This window comes from Panicum hallii, chromosome 9, assembly GCF_002211085.1.
Source record: "Panicum hallii strain FIL2 chromosome 9, PHallii_v3.1, whole genome shotgun sequence".
In the NCBI taxonomy this organism is placed as follows: domain Eukaryota; kingdom Viridiplantae; phylum Streptophyta; class Magnoliopsida; order Poales; family Poaceae; genus Panicum; species Panicum hallii.
In genome coordinates, this window is record NC_038050.1 from 71,546,821 (window position 1) to 71,568,331 (window position 21,511).

Sequence of the window (21,511 nt, forward strand, 5' to 3'; positions counted from 1 at the left end):
TTTGTACGAAATAATTTCTATGTAGTTTGATTTTACCAAATTGTTTTTCAATTGACGCTCAGCCGCTCAGGTAGCATACTGTCAAGGCACTATATTATTAGAAGACCATATGCATATGCTGAATCTGTGTTTTGTGTTCAGAAGTGAGTCTTTGTCTTCAAGGATATATTCAGCATCAGCTTCCAGAGGATGAAATACGATAACAAAAACGACTGCAGAAAAAACTATCACTACGTTACAGCCAGAAAAAAAAAAGCAGAATCTATGCTAGTTGCCAGCCGATCAGTTGTAGAGATCATCCTCGTCCTCGGCGTTGGCCGTCGCAGCAGGCTCCGCCGCCTGGGGCTGCTTGGGGAAGCGGAACTCGCTGCCGAAGCCCCTCGACTGCTGCAGCGTCTGCGCGAACGCCTGGTACTTGCGGATGTCCGCGTCGCTGACGCTCCTCCTCGCGAACCTCATCGACTCTTCAAAGTGGACGGCCTTGATCTGCGCCGGCTCCTCGGCGCAGTCCACCGCCATTTCCTCCGGCCTCTCCCGCTCGATGTCCTTCTCGATGTCCTCGCGGATGGCGTACTTGCACGCCCTCTGGCAAATCTCCGTGATGTCGGCGCCGCTGAAGCCCGCCGTGAACCTTGCCAGCGCGCCGAGGTCGACGTCGCTGGCGACGGGGGACCTCCTCAGGCACGCCTTGAAGATCTGGTGGCGCGAGGCCTCGTCCGGCACCGGGATGTAGATGAGCTGGTCCAGGCGGCCGGGGCGGAGGAGCGCCGAGTCGATGATGTCCGGCCGGTTGGTCGCGCCGATGATGAACACTGTCTTCTTGGCGTTCATGCCGTCCATCTCGGTGAGCAGCTGGTTGAGGACCCTGTCCCCGGCGCCGGCGTCCCCCGCGCTGCCGCCCCTCTGCGTCGCGATCGAGTCGAGCTCGTCGAAGAAGAGGACGCACGGCGCGGACTGGCGCGCCTTGTCGAAGATCTCGCGGACGTTGGCTTCGCTCTCGCCGAACCACTTGGTCAGCAGCTCGGGGCCCTTGACGCTGATGAAGTTGGCCTGGCACTCGTTCGCGATGGCCTTCGCGAGCAGCGTCTTGCCGCAGCCGGGGGGGCCGTAGAAGAGCACGCCCTTGGAAGGGGACATGCCGAACTTCTCGAACTTGTCCGGGTGCTCCACGGGGTACTGCACCGTTTCCTGCAGCTCCCGCTTGACGCCCTCGAGGCCGCCAATGTCCGCCCAGCTGACATTGGGCACCTCGACCATGGTCTCGCGTAGAGCCGACGGGTTGGTGCCGGCGAGGGCAGTCTTGAGGTGGTCGTTGGTGATGGCCATGGAGCTGAGAACCTCAGCGTCAATTGTCTCGTCCTCGAGGTCGATCACGTCCATCTTCTCTCTGATGCACTGTAGAGCAGCCTCGGTGCACAGGGCGGCCAGGTCGGCGCCGACGTAGCCGTGCGTGTCCTTGGCGACGACGTCCAGGTCGACGTCCTCGGCGAGCTTCATGTTTTTGGTGTGGACGTGCAGCACCTCGAGGCGGCCGACCTCGTCCGGCACGCCGATGTCGATCTCGCGGTCGAACCTCCCGAACCGCCGCAGAGCAGGGTCGATGCTGTTGGGGCGGTTGGTGGCGCCCATGACGATGACGTGCGCGCGCGCCTTGAGCCCGTCCATGAGCGTCAGCAGCTGGGAGACGATGCGCCTCTCGACCTCGCCGTGGGTCTTCTCCCTCTTGGGCGCGATGGAATCGATCTCGTCGATGAAGACGATGGAGGGCGCGTTCTTCTCGGCCTCCTCGAACGCCTTCCTGAGGTTGCTCTCGCTCTCCCCGGCCATCTTGGACATGATCTCGGGGCCGTTGATGCAGAAGAAGAAGGCCCCGGTTTCGTTGGCCACGGCACGGGCGATCAAGGTCTTGCCGGAGCCCGGCGGCCCGTACAGAAGGATGCCCTTGGGTGGCTTCACGCCGATGGACTTGAACAGCTGCGGGTGCCTGAGTGGCAGCTCGACCAGCTCCCTGATCTGCGCCAGCTGCTTGCGCATCCCGCCGACGTCATCGTAGCCGACGCCGTCGAGCCTCTCCTCGTCCTCGCGCCTGACGGGCTCGCCGTCGCAGAAGATCTCCGTGTCGTTGGCGACGATGCAGTACTCGACGGCGGGGTGGATGTCGACGACCTTGAACTCGACGCTCCTCATGCCGCCGCGCACGAGGAAGAGGTCGCCCTTGCGGACGGGGCGGTACGCGTCGACGAAGTAGGGCTTGAGGTAGGCCTCGAAGAGGTCCCCCGAGAGGCCCTCGACGGTGTCGTCGAGGGGGAGGACGTGGACGCGCGCCCCGTACCGGGCGTCGTGGCACGGGTGCACGGACACGACGTCGGCGAGGCGCACCCGTAGGTTGGAGCGGGCCACCTTGCCGATCAAAATCTTGCCCTCGCCGCACTCCTCGTCCGGCAGGGCGATGCAGACCGTGTCGCGGCGGCGCTTGCCCTTGAGCAGGACGACGTCGCCGCGGTAGATGGAGAGCTTCTCCATGGTGGCCGGGTGGAGCGTGCAGATGGAGTTGTACTCGTCGGTGGTCGCCTTCGCCTCCTCCACCACCAGCCGGTTCTCTGCTCTCTTCCTCGTGCCGGTAGGGCACGGCGCGGCGGCTGCAACGTCGGCCATGGCGTTAGCAACAGGCTCTATTTCTGGAATCAGGTGGTGCTGCGCGCTCGGTCTCTCGGCGGATTGGAATCAGGTGGTGATGACTGATCGCGCGCGCCTCTCGATTCTGGCTGTTAGCTTGCGTTTTTTGGTGGGGAGAAGACTGGGGCTCGGCCCCGTTTTATTGGGCTGCGGCCCGCCGTGTCCGAGAGGTATCGTATCGACGAGTCCGACAGGGGGAGAGCGTTCCTTCCGATTCTTATACGAAAAAGTTTATCTGTTTGAATTTTAAAACGAATTCGCATTTCCTCTCTGGATAATTTGAATTTTAGGACGAATTTGCATTTCCTCTTTGGATAACGAAACCGTCCGCTGGACTTCTCAGACTCACGATTTCCCTGGCTGTTTTCTCTTAGTGGTTTCTATTCGTTTCTTTTATATTTATTTTGGTTGAATTTTTAAAAAATCATAGTAAATAAAAAAATTATAAAATAGAAAATTTAATTTTATTGGACTCCACATGAGTAGATATATGCAGTGAATATATCAAAAAATTTGTTATACTTTAAGATATATATTTTTCTGTAATTAAATCATAGCTACAGTTTTCATAGTCCAATAATGGTGAAATTTTTATAGTGGGATAATCATTATATTCTTGATCTGTAGTAAAAAATTTATGCTCAATATAATGATTAGTCCACCATAAAAATTTCACCATAATTGGACCATGGAATTGTAGCTATGAATTAATTACAGAAAAGTATATATCTAAAAGTATAATAATTTTTTTAATAAATTATATCATATCATATCATATGTTCACTGCATAGATCTACTCATTTCGAGTCCAATATAATTGAATTTTCTGTTTTATAATTTTTTATGATTTACTATAATTTTTTAAAGATTTAGCCAAAACGAACATAAAAGAAAAGGCGAGAAACCACTAAAAGAAACCAGCCAAAAAGATTATGTGTCCGGTAGAGTTCAGACAGATGATTTTATTATTCAGGAAGAAAACTCTTAGTCATTCCAAAATCATGAGGTAAAAAGGACTTTTCCCATTCTTCTACCGGCCAGCCAATTCCAGCCCGTGCAGATGTGCAGAGTCCAACTCACCCACAATAGGCCAGCCTATGAGGGCCCAAAGGGGAAGAACGCCTACATACTAAGATCTTAGCCCAACATCGTCTCCAGCCTATCAGGGTCCAAAGGAGAAGAAGGCCTGAAATCGGCCCAACATCGGGGAGAAAGAGATTCCTCGCAAAAAAAATTAGAAATTAACTTACGTGTACATATTTAGCCCTCCTTGATGATAACGATTTGGCATGTGCCCGCGCGCGCGCAATGGTGGGTGCCCGGTCGACGACAGCGTGAAACACGAAGGGATTGTGCGACACGGGCTCGTTCCCAACTCCCAAGGGGGGATCGGAATCGAACACGAGCTGACGCCGACTAGCGAAAAATCTCCGGTGGCGTCGGCGTCACACTATCGCCCGCGGGCCAGGCAGAGTCTCCCTTGCACGGCACGCGGGGGCATATTCCCCCCACCCAACCGCATGCCCAAGGCTGAGCTAGACGGCGGCGTCCTTTTCGCGGAGCCTCACAGCCGAGCCTGACCCGCCGCGACAGCGACCCCCCGTCGGCGTCGCCGTCGACCCCGCGGAAGCCGCGGGCTCCCAACCAATGGAGCAGCCTCTCTCGCTGGACCGGAGCTCGGGGGCGCCCAGCCAGCAGCCGCCGGTTTGACCTGTGGAAATACAGCGAGGAGAGGAGAGCTTCGGGTCAAAAAATAAGAAGGGGAGCAGGGGGTGGAGTGGTGAACTTGGAGGGGAAGGAAGGAAGGAGGAGTCTGCGATGGGCGGGTGGAGCTGGCTCTGCTGCGGCCGATCCAACGCCGGATGCGCCGCCGTCCAGCTCCCCGAGCCGTTCCACCTGCCGGCGCCCTTGCCCGAGTGGCCTCAAGGTTCGGGGCTTCCTCTCCCTTGCCCGCTTTCATTCACGTTCATGCTCATTGGTTGTGGAACCAGTACCAGTTGCACTGTTGCTGCGTGTTGGGTTGGGTGGTGTTTCGTGGTTGAGCTGTAGCTGATCCGTATGAAATTGCTGCTAGATTTGTTGCGGCCGTCGATGATCACCCGATTTTGTTTGATCGTTTTCCCTGTTGCTCACCGGGAGCTTTTTCCATGATAACCGATAGGATTGATAATTGCTTCAAATTCTTCCGATCTGACTGCAGTTGCATGAAATCGAAATATCGACAAGTTCTTCGAAATTAAGAGTGTTTGACTGAACTATAGTTGAACCTAGATTAATAAAATAAAATCCCACGGAACATGGAAATCGTGGTGATTCGAGTGTGGTATACTGGCTGCTTGCGCTGTCAATTAGTTCGATCCACGACCTAGAACATGAATTTGCTTGCACTTTAACTGACCTGTGCTTTTGCTCTCCCATGCATGGTACTGCCTTGCTCCTCTGTTTATTTCTGTGTTGGCAAGCGGCGAGGAAATTAAATAACTGAATGTCTTGAGAACTAATTTACAAGGTATACCTTTATAGGTTCAAAGGTTTCTGTCTTCTCGAGGTGGCCGGGATAAATTTTTTTGATCATACAGCATTGCTGTATAAGAAATATCTGCCTGTTTACTTATTTGCAGGGAGCAAAATCTGTAATTAATGTACTTTGCACAGGCAAATAAAATTGGTTATTTTGTTTTCATGGATTTAAAAATGAAATCATGTTCCTAGTTGAGCAACAAGTAAAAAATAGACGCATGTATTGCAATGTTTACCTGGCTTTGTTTTGCCAGATGGGTGGCTTTCCTGAATACTGGAATCTTTTACTGACTTTCTTCAGCAACTCCTTAACAGGAGGGAGTTTCGCTAAGGGCACAATATGCATAGGAGAGCTTGATGTTGTGAATATTACCAAGTTCCGGAGTATATGGAGCTGCTCAGGAGCTTCATTTTATGAGCCAGAAGGAGTTCCTGATGGTTTCCACTGTCTTGGGCACTATGCCCAACAGAATAACCGCCCCTTACAGGGATTTCTTATTGTGGCAAGGGAAGTGGCTAGTCACCAGCAGATTAATAGCAAGCCCGCCCTTGAGAAACCATTAGATTACTCCCTTGTTTGGACCAATGCTAACTTAAATGAAGATGAGAACAGCGATTGTGGTTGCTTCTGGTTGCCATCTCCACCAAATGGGTATAAAGCCCTTGGCTATGTGGTTACTAAAGGACCAAAGAAGCCCTCACTGGAGGCAGTTCGATGTGTGCGAGATGACCTAACAGACACATGTGAACATGTTCGTTCAATTGTAAATATCGAAAATGCATGCCAAATTTGGAAGACAAGGCCTTGCCACCGAGGGGTGAAAGGACATGGTATACCAGTTGGCACATTCTCCTGTGAAACTGATTCAACAGACAGTAAGAAATCGAGAGTTCCCTGCTTGAAAAACTTCGACTCAAATTTGAGAGCCATGCCTAATTTGGAGCAGATCAATGCTCTGATCAAGCACTATGGCCCAACTGTTTTCTTCCACCCACAAGAGACCTACTTACCATCATCAGTTTCTTGGTTCTTTGAGAATGGAGCTACACTGCACAAGAAAGATATAAAAATGGGAGATGCCATACTCCCTGGTGGCTCGAACCTGCCTGCTGGTGGAACAAATGATGGTGAGTATTGGATTGATCTCCCTGATGATGATAGGAAAGAACATGTCAAAGTTGGCAATCTGAAGAGTGCTGAGCTATATGCTCATGTGAAGCCAGCTCATGGAGGGACCTTCACTGACATTGCAATGTGGGTATTCTGCCCATTCAACGGGCCCGCAACGATCAAGGTTGGGTTTGCAAGCTTCGCTCTACAGAAAGTTGGTAGGCATATTGGAGACTGGGAGCATTACACCCTCCGAGTGAGTAACTTCTCAGGTGAGCTGTCATCTATCTACTTCTCGCAGCACAGCGGGGGTGAATGGGTAGATGCTTGCGATTTGGAATTCATCTCAAGCAACAAAGCAATTGTGTACTCGTCCAGGAATGGACATGCAAGCTACCCCCACCCAGGCTGTTATCTGATGGGGTCTGAGAAGCTTGGTGTCGGAGTAAGAAACGATGTGGCTCGAAGTAATTTTTCAGTTGATTCAAGCATGCACTATAAAATCATCTCTGCAGGACATCTGGGAGGTGTTGTTGTGGAACCATGCTGGCTGCAGTACATGAGGGAGTGGGGCCCGACCATAACATACAACTCACGTTCTGAGATAGACACGGTGCTTAGCTTCTTGCCGTTCTTTCTCCGGTTCACAGCGGAAGCAATATTCAACAGCCTTCCGGGAGAATTGTACGAGGAGGAAGGTCCTACAGGACCCAAGGAGAAGAACAACTGGGAAGGGGATGAGAGATCCTAGGCTTCATCGCCTTCATTATTTATCCCAGCTACTTTTATCTGTACCATAAAGCTGTATTTGATGAAAGATTGCTATGCTATGCTATGCCATGATAGAACATTTTAGTTTGAGATATTTTAGATAAATGCTGGTGAAAGCTTGAACATTCGGTGCACTTGTCAGCTTTAGAGACATTGCACTGTTTGCTTAGCTCGATGCTGTGGTGACTGCCTACTTGTGCTGCGTGACTGCAAAATTGCACCTTGTATTGTACCAATCATACTTCTATTTGGCTAGAGCTACAAATGTATGTTCAAAAATCAAAATCAATGATCTTGTGAGTTCTTTTTGAGTAAAACATTTGCAGACCCTTTCTCCGATGCATCATTTTTTTAAAGGACAGGTAAATAAACAATGTATAGACTTGGGGCTCTAATTTGAAATTTCAAAGGCACGTAATAGAGCGGTAAAAAAACGATGATGCGTTCTCCGAGGGTAGCCTCTGATGAACAGTGATTTTCCCATAGCAAACCCTGTATAGTAAACAGGGTATAGTAGTTATATACATGGGCCTCTATACACATGGGCTCAATATACTCCAACACCCCCCCTCCCCCGCAGTCTGAACTACCGGCGCAGCGATGTTCAAGACTGGACAACAAGAGAGCTAACACCCTCCCGCAGCGGTGTTCAAGACTGGACAAGAAGAGAGTACAAATAGAGTATAAAGGGCAAATACCCCCCGCAGCCACAACTAGCCACCGACTACGTTGAGGCTGGATCGAAACTCCGAGAAGGTCGAGGAGGGCAGCCCCTTGATGAAGATGTCAGCAAATTGGGAGGTAGTCGGGACATGGAGGACCCGAACATCGCCGATTGCGACTCTGTCGCGCACGAAGTGTAGGTCGATCTCCACGTGTTTCGTCCGCTAATGCTGGACGGGGTTGGTGGAGAGATACACGGCGCTGACATTGTTGCAGTAGACGAGCGTGCTCTTGGCGAGCGGGCTGTGGAGCTCTGCCAAGAGCTGTCGTAGCCAGGACGCCTCCGCTACGCCGTTAGCAACAGCCCGGTACTCCGCCTCGGTACTGGAGCGAGAGACAACCGGCTGCCGCTTGGACGACCAGGAGACCAGGTTACCACCCAGGAAGATGGTGTAGCCGGAAGTGGAGCGACGAGTGTCCGGGCAGCCAGCCCAGTCAGCGTCGGTGTAGACCACCAGCTCAATAGAGGACGAGCGGTGAAGTACCAGGCCGAGGTCCACAGTGCCACGGACGTAGCGGAGGAGATGCTTCAGCGCAGCAAGGTGTGACTCCCGGGGATCATGCATATGGAGACAGACCTGCTGGACAGCGTAGGTGAGGTCCGGCCTGGTGAAGGTGAGGTACTGCAAAGCACCAGCCAGACTCCAGTAGGCAGTAGGATCAGCCATCGGATCACCCAGATCAGCGGACAGCTTCGCCTGAGTGTCGACAGGAGTGGAGCAGGGCTTGCAATCAGTCATCCCAGCCCGCTCCAGGATATCGAGTGCGTACCGCCGCTGGTGCATGAGAAGACCAGACAGGCGAGGCTCAACAGTGACGCCCAAGAAGTGGTGGAGCTGACCGAGATCCTTCATAGCAAACTCCTGCTGCAGAGAGGAGATGACGCTCTGAAGCAACTGCTGACTAGAGGCTGTGAGCACAATGTCATCAACGTAGAGCAGCAGATAGGAAGTCTCATCCCCACGGCGGTAGACGAAGAGAGACGTGTCAGACTTGGCCTCGGTGAACCCCAATGTCAGCAAGAACGTGGCGAACCGAGAGTACCAAGCCCGAGAGCCTGCTTCAGTCCATAGAGAGACTTGTTGAGCCGGCAGACCATATCCGGATGACTCGAATCCACAAATCCCGCTGGCTAAGAGCAGTAGACAGTCTCTAATAGAGTGCTGTGAAGAAACGTATTCTTCACGTCCAGTTGGTGCACAGGCCAAGAGTGCGAGAGCGGAAGCGAGAGGACTGTGCGCACCGTAGCAGGCTTCATGACTGGGCTGAAGGTCTCATCATAGTCCACACCAGGCCGCTGAGTGAACCCCCGGAGAACCCAGCGAGCCTTGTAGCACTCCAGTGTGCCATCAGCCTGACGCTTATGCGTCCAGATCCACTTGCCAGTCACCACATTGCAACCAGACGGACGCGGCACGAGGTCCCAGGTCTGGTTGGCAAGAAGAGCCGCGTACTCCTCTTCCATCGCGCGACGCCAGTGAGGATCCGCCAAGGCATCGCGGATAGAGGAGGGTACCGGAGAGACCCGCGGCTCTCCCTCGGCGGCGGAGAGAGTCGCGGCCTGAGACGCCATCCGCCGAGTCACCATGGGATGGATATGCCGAGAATCCCGATGGATGACTGGCGGGTGGTAAACCTCAGGCTCGGCTCGAGAGGGAGCCGGAGGAGGCGGCGGCGGCGACGGCTCCGGCGTCGGCGTCGCAGGAGCCTCCGGAGCAGGAGGCGACGCCAGTGTCGACGCTGAACGACACCGGTACACCTGCACTGGCTCAGCATACCGCGCAGGTGCACGTGAAGGCACCGGGGCCGCGCGTGGCGCAGCGGGAGACACCGAGGCCGCGCTCGGCGCAGCAGGGATCACCGGAAACGGTGCCGGCGTGCCGGGAAAACCTGCAGGAAAAGGACAGACAGGTAATGGTGGCTGAACCACCGGGTCAGTCGGAAACAGAGTCTCCAGCTCGGGGTCAGGAGAAGGTGTAGAGGAGGTAGAGTAGGGGAAATCCAACTCGTCAAAGATGACGTGTCGGGAGATCAGAACGCGACGAGAGGTGAGGTCAAGGCATCGGTACCCCTTGTGGTCAGGGGAGTACCCGAGGAACACACAACGAGTCGAGCGGGGTGCCAGCTTGTGAGAAGCGGTGGCGGAGGTGTTAGGGTAACACGCACACCCGAAGACCCGAAGGTGGTCGTAGCGAGGAGGGGTACCGAAGAGAGCGTGATGTGGAGTGGGAGCAGGAGAAGCAGTGGACGGGAGACGGTTGAGCAGGTAGGTGGCGGTGTGGAGGCTCTCAGCCCAGAAGCGTGGGGGCAGAGAGGCCTGGATCAGAAGGGTGCGCACGACGTCGTTCGTCGTGCGAATCATCCGCTCAGCCTTGCCGTTCTGAGGAGAGGTATAAGGACAAGAAATACGCACCTGAACACCCCGAGACAGGAAGAAGGACCGGGAGGTGGAGTTATCGAACTCCCGCCCGTTGTCACAATGGACGGCCTTAACTGTGAGGCCGAACTGAGTGGACACCCAGGCAAAGAAGTGGAGGAGGGTGGGGAAGGTCTCAGACTTGGCGCGCAAAGGAAAAGTCCAAGAGTAATGAGAAAAATTATCAACAATGATCGGATAATATTTATAACCAGACATGCTGAGTATAAGAGATGTCCACATGTCACAGTGAATCAGATCAAAAGCATGCGCAACATGCGAAGAAGAAGAAGAAAATGGAAGTCTAACATGACGACCTAACTGGCACGCATGACAGAGGTGCTCAGCAGGAGCCTTAGTACAAGGAGCATCGGTACTTCGGCTGAGCTGAGCCAAAACGTCGCAGCCGGGGTGACCAAGCCGGCGGTGCCAGGTGGTGGAAGAAGGTGTCACGGCAAAAGCAGCAGACAAAGAAGCCGAAGGCGAGGCAGCGGAAGCAGGAAGCCGAAGGGTGTAAAGGGGCCCCGGGTTGTCACATCGGAGGAGTGGACGCCGAGAAGCTGAATCCTTCACAGTAAGACCAGAGGAGTCAAATTCGATAGAACAGGAGGCCGGTGGAGCAGCAACGAGCGCGGTGGGGTTGGGCAAGGAGGATCCGGGCGCGAGACCCCTGGTGATCTCCTCAAGGGCGAGGTCGTCCCGAACCTGCAGGAAGGTGGGAAAGGGCCTCTGGCGGGCGATCCAGCCCTTCAGGTGGTCGTAGGTGCTGCTCAGGCCCCGTAGGACATTGAGCACCAAGACCCGATTGGACACCGGATCCCCGAGGTCGTGAAGAGCATCAGCCATGCTCTTCATCCGCCGGTAGTACTCACCGACGGAGAGGTCCCCCTGGACGAAGGTGCGGAAAGTGGCGTCGAGCTGGAGTGCGCGGTACTCGGCGTTGCTGAGGAACTGCCCCTAAGCTTGCCGCGCAGTGCCGCCGTGGGTCCTGACGAGGTCCTGAAGATCTAGGGAGATGGTCCCGAAGATCCAGGACATGGCGACGCTGTCGAGGCGCAGCCACGCCACGTCCCGCGCCTCGATCGGCGAGTCGATGAGGACGTGGTCGTCGAGGGCGTAGCGGCGGAGGGTGAGGAGGACCTGGTCCCGCCAGCGGTCGTAGGAGGAGGACGCGGGGTCGAGGAGGATGGAGACCAGGGCCCTGATGTTCTGGACACCGGCTGACTGGAGGTGGAGCTGGGCGACCATAGGGTCGGTCGGGTCGTACCGGGCTCCAGATCCAGCAGGCGGGGCCTGGAAGGAGGAGGAGGTGCCGTGCTCAGGGTCGACAGGCTGCTCGGAGGAGATGCGGAGGTAGCGCTCCGCCTCAACGACCCGGAGAGCGAGGGCGTCGGTCGTGGCGCGATCGCGTTCCCAGGCGAGGGCTGCCACACGGACCCGCTTCTGGGCCGCCGAAGCCTCCGACTTGGCGGCGAGGAGGGCCGCGGCGAGAGCGGCGTTGGCCTGCTGCCCTCGGAAGGCGGCGGCGGAGAGCGGCGCATCCTCGGGCGCCATCCCGAGGCCAGACCGTGCGACACTGGGCGCTGCATCGACGACGGGCTGCTTGCCCGTAGCGACAGCGGCGCGGTGGGCCACAGCGGCGGTGGCAGGATCGGCGCCCGCGGCCGGCAGCAGCTGCACAGCGGCCTGCAGGGTGGCCGGATCGGCGCCCGCGGCGTGCAGCAGCTGCGCTGCGGCCCGCAGGGCGGCCATATCGGCACCCGCGGCCTGCAGCAGGTGCGCTGCGGCCCGCAAGGCGGCCGGATCGACGGCGGCGCACTGCTGGGGCCCTGTAACCCCAGCGCCCGCGCCAGCAGCTGCTGCGGCAGCGGCGGAGTCGGGCTGCAGGGGGCCCAGGGCGGCAGGTGGCTACTGCCGCGGCCCCCGCGGCGCCTGGAGCAGAGGAGCCGCGGCGCCCGCGGCCGGCGCCCCCTCGAGGACCAGCGCGGCGACGGGAAAGCCGGGCGGCGGCGGCCCAGGCACCCAGATCGGCGCGAGCGGGAGCAGAGGAGGGAGAGGAAGAGGAGAGGGGAGGGAAGGAGGAGAGGGGAGGAGGAGGAGGGGCCGGCGGCGGCGGCAGACTGGAGGGTGGAGAGAGGAGAGAGAGCAAACCTTGATTAAAGATACAATGGTGAACAGTAATTTTCCCATAGTAGTTATATAAATGGGACTCTATGGGCCTCTATACACATAGGCTCAGTATACTCCAACGGCCTCGTCTGCCAGGCCAGCAATAAACTGCCAGCAGGTTCGACGAGCAAAGCGGCCTCCTGCGTCGGTACTCTTCTGTGATTTCCTGACTCCGAAAAGGGCGTGTGTGCTCTACTGAATCTTTTTTGAAGGAAGTTTGTTTTCGCATCTGACAAGGGCAGAGGTGCTTGCTTCGAATTCATGTCTTGTCATCCCAGTGCATCCTGATCTGCGCACTTGATGCTGTCCTTGCTAGCATTTTTTGCAGGCTGTAAGCCTGTAACCTGTTCCTGCGCGATCCCAGTCAGAAGCAAGTGTCTCTACAGAACATTCGTGGATTCCTACAACTCTAGCACCAGTATCGCTTCTAACTTCACCAGGTGATTTGGTTTACAAAAGGAGAGGTGATTAGCAACGGAGTCCACCCGTCGGCTGCACAGGAAGCACTGTTTTCAGGTCATGATAGCGAACCCGACACTGGTAATGACTCCACTTTACACTGGATGAGCTACTAACCTCTGAGTCAACTGCTGATTCCTGAGCCCTTTCACCTTTTGACCGAGTGCTGAACCTCTGATGCGAGGATAGTGCATTGGTCACAGTAAAATTTGGCAGTGAAATACAGTAATGGACACAGAAAACAGGCACCCCAATCTGACGCCAAAAAGAAAATTTCCCTTCTTATTACGCACGTTATTCCCTTCATTCTCCACATTGCAAGGGAGAAAGCAGTATGCATTGTTGTTATACATACATACATACCCATCAGCTTTGGGTAATGTACTAGTGTCGCCAACTTCTCCTCCGGTGCCTACCAACTGTGTTCCCTCATAGACTGCATGGTTGTTCAGGTCAGGGAACACCCAGTGTTCCTCCCACTCATATACACCTCGTTTTCTATCTCACCTATGCTGTCGGTGCGAACCTCTATGGTGCAAGTACACTGGCAGATACGGCTATTTTTCCTCCCAGACTATATTGCTTGGTTTGGGGGTGGGTTTAAGCTAAGCCTCTCTTATATACAGCTCGATCGAGTAGAGTATTCAGATACTAGCTGCATGAACATAGATGACTTGTCTTCTAAAAGCTTCTGGGGCGTGTCGAACTCTGCAACTTTACCTGAATCAAGACAGTGAGATTAGTTATTTGTAAAGACTTGAATTCTAGAATTTAGTGAACAAGTGGGAAAGAAGTTAGCTCAGAAAATCTAGCTATGGACAAGAAAGGAAGCATGGTTAATTCGTGAAAGAGCTCGTACCATCACTAAGGACCAGGACAAGGTCACTGTCAATAACAGTGGGAATACGATGAGCAATGGTACAGACTGTGCAGTCCTTGAATTCACTGCGAATGATCTTTTGGATAAGATTATCTGTTGCTGTGTCAACAGATGCTGTTGCCTCATCAAGCACCAATATTTTTGCCTGCTTGAGCAGCGCCCTACCCAGTGCAATGAGTTGGCGTTGTCCCACACTCCAGTTATCCCCATTTTCTAGCACTGCAAAAGCAAAAATCAGTCCAGGAAGAACAAATTTTGCATGAAACACCCACATTCTCACTCTTCAAAGAAATGCTTGGCAACTGAAAATATCAAACCAACCTGGACTGTCAAGTTTTTCTTCCTTGGAACGAATGACCTCTCCTAGTTGACACTTTTCTAGCGCCTGAAACAGAAGATGTTTCTTTGATAAGAATCCGCATGTTTAACATGAGTATAGCATCAAAGTGACCAGGATTTACCTCCCAAATTTCTTGATCAGGGCGCTCTTCAAGAGGATCAAGATTCATTCTGATAGTGCCCTCAAACAATGTAGGGTCTTGGGGGATGATGCTCAACCGTGACCGCAAATCATGAAGGCCGATGGCAGAAATGTCAATGTTGTCAATTATAATCTTCCCTCCGGTGGGTTCAATTAGGCGGAAAAGGGCCTGAATAAGAGTAGATTTACCACTTCCAGTCCGCCCTACAATCCCAATCTTTTTCCCACCAGGAAACATACAGCTTACACCATGAAGAACTAATGGTAGATCATCCTTGTAGCGTACCTTTCATATTCACAAAAAGCAAAGTTAGATGCCAAAACTAAATAGATCATAAATTATATACATATTTACAAAAATCAATATTAGAATATACAAAAATTTGCACGCTGGAAACACCAAGCAGCTTTATAGCAATGCTAAGGAAAGCCTTGTCATAAACTGTCATCACTAGTAAAGCACACCTTGAGATCAATCAGTTCAATGTTTCCGTTCTCAGGCCATGATGATGGTGGACGGCAATTCTCAATAACCAGTGGTGCTTCACTAGGAATCTTACAGTATTGATAAATGCGCTCAACAGAGATTATCCTGTTCTCTAATTTACAGAAGCTCAATATCCACCTTGACATGCGAGCATTTAAATTAAGTCCATATGTCACAGCGAGCCCAGCCATGCCTGTCAATTTGAAAGTCCATTTAGATGCTGGATAAATTTTGGCTGACAAGAGGATGCAAGTTTTCTACTGCACAGAACAAGATATTGTAGTATAAAGCAAGATCACAAAACACAGTAGAAGCATGTGAAACATAAAACATACTTGGTTCGATTGTGCCAGGAGGAAAGCTCACAAGTATTGCCATGCAAAAAGCAAAGACGAAAGTCGAGAGCAATTCCATTCGCAGGCAGAGCCACTCGATCGCAGCAAGGCTGGAAAATAAAGGCCGAGCAAAACAGTCAAGAAGGTAAAGATTCCTTTTCATGAACCTTTTCTCTTGACCAAACCCCCTTATTGTAGCAGCACCAGCAATTGATTCACTGAACAAATGGATCACTGGAGACTTCTGGACACTCAAAATCCTAGTCAGTTCCCTTGATGAAGCAATATAATACCTCTGCAAAGGTGACGGCAGTTGCAGGCGTTGTGTTAGTTAAACTTCACTCCAATTTACCAGAAAACAGATCCTCCTAAATAGGTAATTACTTATCACTGAGATAGTTGAACAAAAATTTAAGAGAATAGAGCTAGAAGTATCTCATTGAATAAGCATCAGCATGCAAACCAACCAATGACATATTAAACATACAGTGGGAAACATGCTGTGCCTATGTCCAGTGATCAATACCCCTGTGTTAAGGATCAGTTAGGCGAAAGTAAACTCCATTTATACTATGCCAAAGGTGATTGGAGTTCTCAAAATCTATAGGCTGTCCTATAGCAATTTTCTACATGTCATGAAAATGAAGCTGGTGATATTAAAACTCCAATATAGATAAAACTTAACATCTGGTGACCACAATATTTACCTGCATCCACATGCATGCAATAGCCATGGGAACTATAAGAATCAGAACTTGCCATGTGACTTTGCTCATGACAGCAACAATTCCGAGGAGTTGAATTGTTGTCGATGCAAATCCACCAAGCCTGAACGCTATATCAAGGTCCACAACACTTTGATCTACAGAAACCTGATATAAAGTATGAATAAGGGAACTTAGGAAGTACATAATATAAACTTCTACTAGCATGGGCAAGAGAAAGACTTACTCGGTTCAAAATCCTCCCAGATGGCGTGGTGTCAAAGAATGACATCGGAGCTCGAAAGACACACCTAAGCATTTTCACAAAAAGCTTCTGCGCAGCTGCTAAACCAAACGTAGCCACAAGAAGGCTTCTCACAAACACAAACAATGAACTCCCGAAAGCAAGGGACATATAAACAACAAGGAGGACCACACTATCTGTTTTGGGTGCGTCTCCTTCTGTTTGTGGGTTTGCCCACGCCATCCACCAGTTGCTCGCAATCTGAAGCACTTGGAACAGGGTTTGAGCCAGGATAATTAGCGGTATCAGTGTACCTTTGTAGGCTTCCCCCATGTACGACAAATAAACATTTAAGCTAACTCTTCCCCGTTCCCTTTCCTCCTCTTGGACAGTACGCTTCTTCTTACGCTCTTCATTCTTCTTTTTTTCCTTTATTCCCCGCGTATTAGATGGTTGACCATTTTCACACACCTTGTTTTTCAGGTTATCAATATTACTAATACTTGGTGTCAATCTTTTGTTAGGAATAGAAGACGAAACTGTATCTCCATCAGAATCTTCGAAAATGTCCATGGTTTCAATAGCTTCCTTATGAGCGGAAACCAAAGCATTGAAGTCAGTTCCAGCTTGCAGGAGATCATCGTACTTTCCAGCTTGGGTGATATGGCCATCCTTAAGAACCTGTACCATGACACAAGCATAGAAGAGATATTAATGCAGGTTCATTAGACCATGTAGAGTCCCATGAGAACTAGTTCTGAAGATAACTAGCCCTCATGTAGAGATCGCATACATCGTTAGCTTCCAAAAGGCAAAGATGGACCAATAGGCAATATGACTATTAGAGAACAATTTGATATGATGATGGAAATTGAAACAGCATGCCCATGTGCATTAGTCATCATAATATACATAATTATATGAAAATACGGCTACCACTTACCAGTATCAGGTCAGCAGCTGGTAGAAACTCAACTTGATGGGTTACATAAATTACTGTTTTGGCTGCTAGTGCACTCAATATGTACTCCTGCAACACAAAAGCAGAGGTGTTATGCAATAGAAACAGCTTCAGAAACAATTAGAATAAGGCAACATCGGTAATAACCTTAAATAGTTCGCTCCCAGTATGAGCATCAACAGCACTGAAGGGATCATCAAGCAAATAAATATCAGCATCTTGGTAGAGTGCTCTAGCAAGCTGGACTCTTTGTTTCTGGCCTCCACTCAAATTAATACCTCTATCACCAATAATAGTCTGGTCTCCATACTGGAGCAACTCAAGATCTTTCTTCAGAGAGCAAGCCGCGATGACTCTCTTGTAACGTTGTCTATCCATTGGACTGCCAAACAGAATATTCTCCTCAATGTTTCCAGATTGTATCCAGGCAGTCTGAGGAACATAAGCTGCTGTGCCACTTATCCTGACCTGAAAAAAGAGGAGGGGGGAAGGTAAATGTAACAGAACTGCAATACAAGTTAACACCATTTTTTTGTATTTATACTTACATGACCACACAATTTGGGTATCTCCCCAAGTATAGACGATAGTAGACTTGATTTTCCGGAACCAATGACACCACAGACTGCCACTCTCATACCTCTCACTACACTAAGGTGGATACCAGAAAGTGTAGGGGTTGGAGAGTATGGGTTCCAAGAGAATGTACCATCCTTAATATCAATTGCGTTGTCTGTACTACTTTGCGGAACATTTATAGTCGCATCATCAGGCAGTTCTTCTTGCTGCAGAAAATGAGCCAAACGATCCAAAGACACCCTTGTCTGCGCCATCATAGAGATGAGATCCGGGAAGTTCCTCAGAGGTTCTTGAAGGATCCGAAATGTTGCTAAAGCAGAAAGAACCCCTCCTGCAGTGAGCTGGCCACCGAGCAATATGCAAGTCCCAAAAGTTATGACTGCGACAAAGATGGGCGAACTCCAGAAAACAAACGTAACTGCAGCCTGTGAGTACAGAGCCCATCGAAGCCACCTGCATTCCACATTCCTCATCTCTTCCAACTGCAGCCGGTACCGATCCTCCCATGCCTGCAGCTTCAAAATCCTCATATTCTTCAAGCACTCTGAAGTCTTGCGCATGCGCTCATCCTTTGATGCCATCAACTTATCTTGGTAGTGCTCCTGCAGCTTTGCCACAGGAACAGAGGCTGCAATCGATAGCACAGTCGCTATCAGTGTTGAAACCATGGCAATCCCAACGTTCTTGTACAGGATGGCGAGCGCAAGAATGATCTGCAGTGGAAGCATCCAGATGTCATGAAAGTACCATGCATAGTCCCCCACACGCTGCACATCGACGGCCATGTAATTCACAATCTCACCACTGGTGTGGCTCTGGCGTGAGGCGTTCGACAGTCGGAGACCCTTCCTATACACCATGGCAGTGAGCCCAGACTTGACATGGATTCCCATGATGTCCACACCCAGGTACCACTGTCGAGCAGTGAGTGTCTCAAGCAATTTTGCTATGAAAAATATGGAGGCAAGGATGTAACCTTCATGGGGGAAAGCAATGTTGCCACTGAGGTAGTCCACAAAGTAGCTGATCAGGTAAGGGCCAACATATGACACAATTGTGTTGACAGCAGCAAATGCACCGTTGATCGCAGCCTCACGCCAGAATGACTTCAGTATTGCCCATGTCAGCGACGGCTCCCTGTCAGGATGCTCTAGCCGCTGGCGCTCGTAGTGAGCGCTCATGGCCTTGTAGCATGATTTTGCTCGGTCCTTGTGAGCCAGCAGGGGTATGTCAGCCAACTCCAGTGGCCGCTGCGCACCAACTGAGAGCAAGGGGCTAAGCCATGACAATGTTGCAAGGCTGAGGATCCCAGCATCACCGTAGGGAGTGACCCTCAGGCATCCGGGCTCCTCCTCTGCCTCCCTTCGCTGCCTACCGAGCAACAGCGGCTCATGCACACCGTTCTCGTCCGTAAACTCGAATTCCAAACCTGTGGATCCCATGACACCAACCAAGCACAGGAAGCCGAGGGCCGGCACTGACGCGAAGTTGGCAACCATGTGCGCGTAATCCACAGTGCGCGGCTCGTCGCCTATCAGGCCCCTGGAGTCGTCGTACGCAATGCCAACGCAGAGCGCGAAGGAGACCACCCACCAGACCCGCACCAGCGCCGGGAACCTGGCCCAGCCGAGGGCGCGGGCCTGCAGCGCGAGCGCCAGCAGCGCCGCCCAGGCCACCGCCTGCACCGCCGGCAGCAGCAGCGCCCCCGCCGCAACACGCGAGCCGGCCACGGCCACCTCGTAGCTCAGCGCGGCGGCCTGCAGGAGCAGGGCGTAGGCGCAGGACGCCAGCACGGCCCTGTGCCACGCGCCCGCGGTCGCGGCGAGGGCCCCGCCACCGGCGGCGGCGCGGCCCCGTCGGGGCGCCGCCTTGAGGCATGAGGCGCAGCGGGACGCGAGCGCGCGCGCGGCGCGGAGGAGGAGGAGCAGGGCGGCGAGCGCGAGCAGCGCGGCGTGCGCGGCGGCGGCGGCGGCCTCCGGGAGCGGGAGGGAGGGGAAGGAGGGCGGCATTGGGAGGCGGTGGGGATCAGGAGCGGAGCGGGGAGGGGTTTAAAAGGCATTGGGTTGGGGCGCAGCGGCCTCGCCACGGCAGGGCAGCCACAGCCAGGCAGCGGGGGGCGGCGCGAACGGGGAGAGCTTTGGGCGGCGGACTACGGCATCGGCGGATGGCAACAAACGAGGCCCTTGGTCGCTAGCTCACCCGCGCCTGCGCCTGGTTCGAGGAGGGCAGAGAGAGAGAGAGAGAGAGAGGGACAAGGGCTCGCTGGGGATTCCGGCTAATGAGATGCGCTAATGCTCGCCGCTCCGGGTTACGTCCGGCCGGCTCCTCTGATCTCCCTCACCAACTCCCTCTCGTGTTTGGAGTCACCTCTCCGCGCCCGCCCGTGGGGACGGACGGACGGCCGGCCGGCGGCGTGGGAGCGGGAGGTGGTGGTGGTGGCGGCAGTAGGTGGAGTGCGGAGCCTAGAGGGAGGATTGGGGGGACGGATCGGCGGAGCGAATCGGCGCGGGCGGTGGTGGGAGACGAGGCGGAGGCGGGGGACGAGACGATGCGCGAGGAGGAACTTGTCGTTGAGAGGCAGGAGAGGGTTAGGGGGGCGTACTAGTGGTAGTAGTGATTTTCTTTTCCTTTTTCTTTTCTACTCCGCCTGGTTTTGGCTTGCAAACAGGTGGACGGGACGGACGTTAACCGGGCCACGCCGATGATGATGGTTTGGTTTATAAAGAGGAGCAGAGTTCGTAGCCGCCTTCGCCTTCCCGCGGCTGCTGCTACCACACTACCGTACCATCCCTGCGCGTCAGTGTCACCGTGCGCTGCATCTGCATGGCGCATTTATGAAAACCTTGCTGCGATTCACATGACTGATTTCCGGAGAACGAAAAGGCATTTCGGGCACCAGGAATAACGTGCGGAGCGGGGAGAAAGGGACTGCTTCGTGCCTTCGTACGTACGCGGGAGGGAACGCGCGCGACAGTGGGTGCTGCACTGTAATCCGGTTCACATCGTGATGCTTTGCGTTTTGCCTAAGAACTAGGGCATTCTGGTCTCGATTCGGAGGACGGAAGAGCCTGACCTCTGCCGCCACCTAACTCTTGGAACTTGCTTTGTGTGCGTGGCAATGACTGGCGACACGCCGGGGGAGATCATCGCCGTGCCATGCGTTCGGAAACGTTCGACCGCGTCGTAGAAACAGAACAGACGGACGCCAAAAGGCAGGCTGGTGGGTTTCAGTCGGCCAGAAAAAGGCCCCCTTCCCTTTCTCTCCGAGGGCCGGAAAGAAAGAAAAGATGCCCTTTCGGTGACGGTGATGCGGACACAACAAACGCCGGCGCGGGAGCAGAGCAGGCCGTAGCAGCAGCGTGGGAGCGGAATGCCAGTACGTGGCACATGCATGCGCACCAGCTGCGAGCGTAGATGCCCAGGTGGGCGCACGCCGCGCGGCGGCGGCACGAGGGGGGAGGGGGACCCCGCCCCGGCCGCGAACGCGGACGCGCCGGGATATCCTATGATAGCTCCCGCGGGCAGGCGGGCGGGCACCGCGCCGGAGTTTATTCCGGCCGGCCGGCACGGCAGGGGTGGGCGGCGCATGTGTGCGCGGGGTTTATTCCGGGGAATGTCTTGAGCTGGCGCGGATTCTCGCACCACGAAAAGGTTCCTGGCGAAGTGGCGATGGATGGCGTGCCATGCCATTCCCGGCCGTGCTCTCCTCAATTAATGTGGCGCAGATCTTGATCTGCGCCCGGGTTTCTTAATTATACTTACTAGTATAGTATAGAGTTCGCTTAATTAAACTTTGAGGGGCAGGCCGGGGTGCTCTGATGGCGACCAGCCGTGACGGTGAGCAAGTGGTCGCCAGCCTTGCCGTAGCAGTTGCTCTCGGTACGGGCATGTGTGGTCTCCGACGTGGATCCGCCGCAGTTTCTCGTACGATTGGATCAACATAAATTAAGTTAAGTTGCATGTACTAATCAGTTTAAAATAAAAATAGATGGACA

At 53.2% G+C, this 21,511-nt stretch overlaps 3 protein-coding genes and 1 pseudogene across 3 annotated transcripts; 1 reads left to right on the plus strand and 3 right to left on the minus strand.

Annotated features, from left to right (window-relative positions):
• Positions 1-282: 282 nt before the first annotated feature.
• LOC112873427 lies at positions 283-2,655 on the minus strand (annotated as a pseudogene).
• Positions 2,656-4,245: 1,590 nt separating this feature from the next.
• Positions 4,246-7,381, plus strand: LOC112875286. The gene is made up of 2 exons (XM_025939084.1): positions 4,246-4,603; positions 5,512-7,381. The coding sequence occupies exons 1-2, from the start codon at positions 4,495-4,497 to the stop codon at positions 7,056-7,058; spliced, it is 1,656 nt and encodes a 551-aa protein (XP_025794869.1). The 5' UTR covers positions 4,246-4,494; the 3' UTR covers positions 7,059-7,381.
• Positions 7,382-7,965: 584 nt separating this feature from the next.
• LOC112873429 (uncharacterized mitochondrial protein AtMg00810-like) lies at positions 7,966-9,266 on the minus strand. The gene is made up of 2 exons (XM_025936379.1): positions 9,045-9,266; positions 7,966-8,964 (listed from the first exon to the last, which is right to left on the minus strand). Exons 1-2 carry the CDS (start codon positions 9,264-9,266, stop codon positions 7,966-7,968), a joined length of 1,221 nt encoding a protein of 406 aa, XP_025792164.1.
• A 3,835-nt stretch (positions 9,267-13,101) lies between these two features.
• LOC112875285 (ABC transporter C family MRP4) lies at positions 13,102-20,191 on the minus strand. Its single transcript, XM_025939083.1, has 11 exons — positions 17,486-20,191; positions 17,085-17,405; positions 16,920-17,006; positions 15,980-16,657; positions 15,736-15,900; positions 15,029-15,323; positions 14,672-14,886; positions 14,187-14,492; positions 14,047-14,110; positions 13,705-13,944; positions 13,102-13,565 (listed from the first exon to the last, which is right to left on the minus strand). Exons 1-11 carry the CDS (start codon positions 19,523-19,525, stop codon positions 13,462-13,464), a joined length of 4,515 nt encoding a protein of 1,504 aa, XP_025794868.1. The 5' UTR covers positions 19,526-20,191; the 3' UTR covers positions 13,102-13,461.
• Between the last annotated feature and the right edge of the window lie 1,320 nt (positions 20,192-21,511).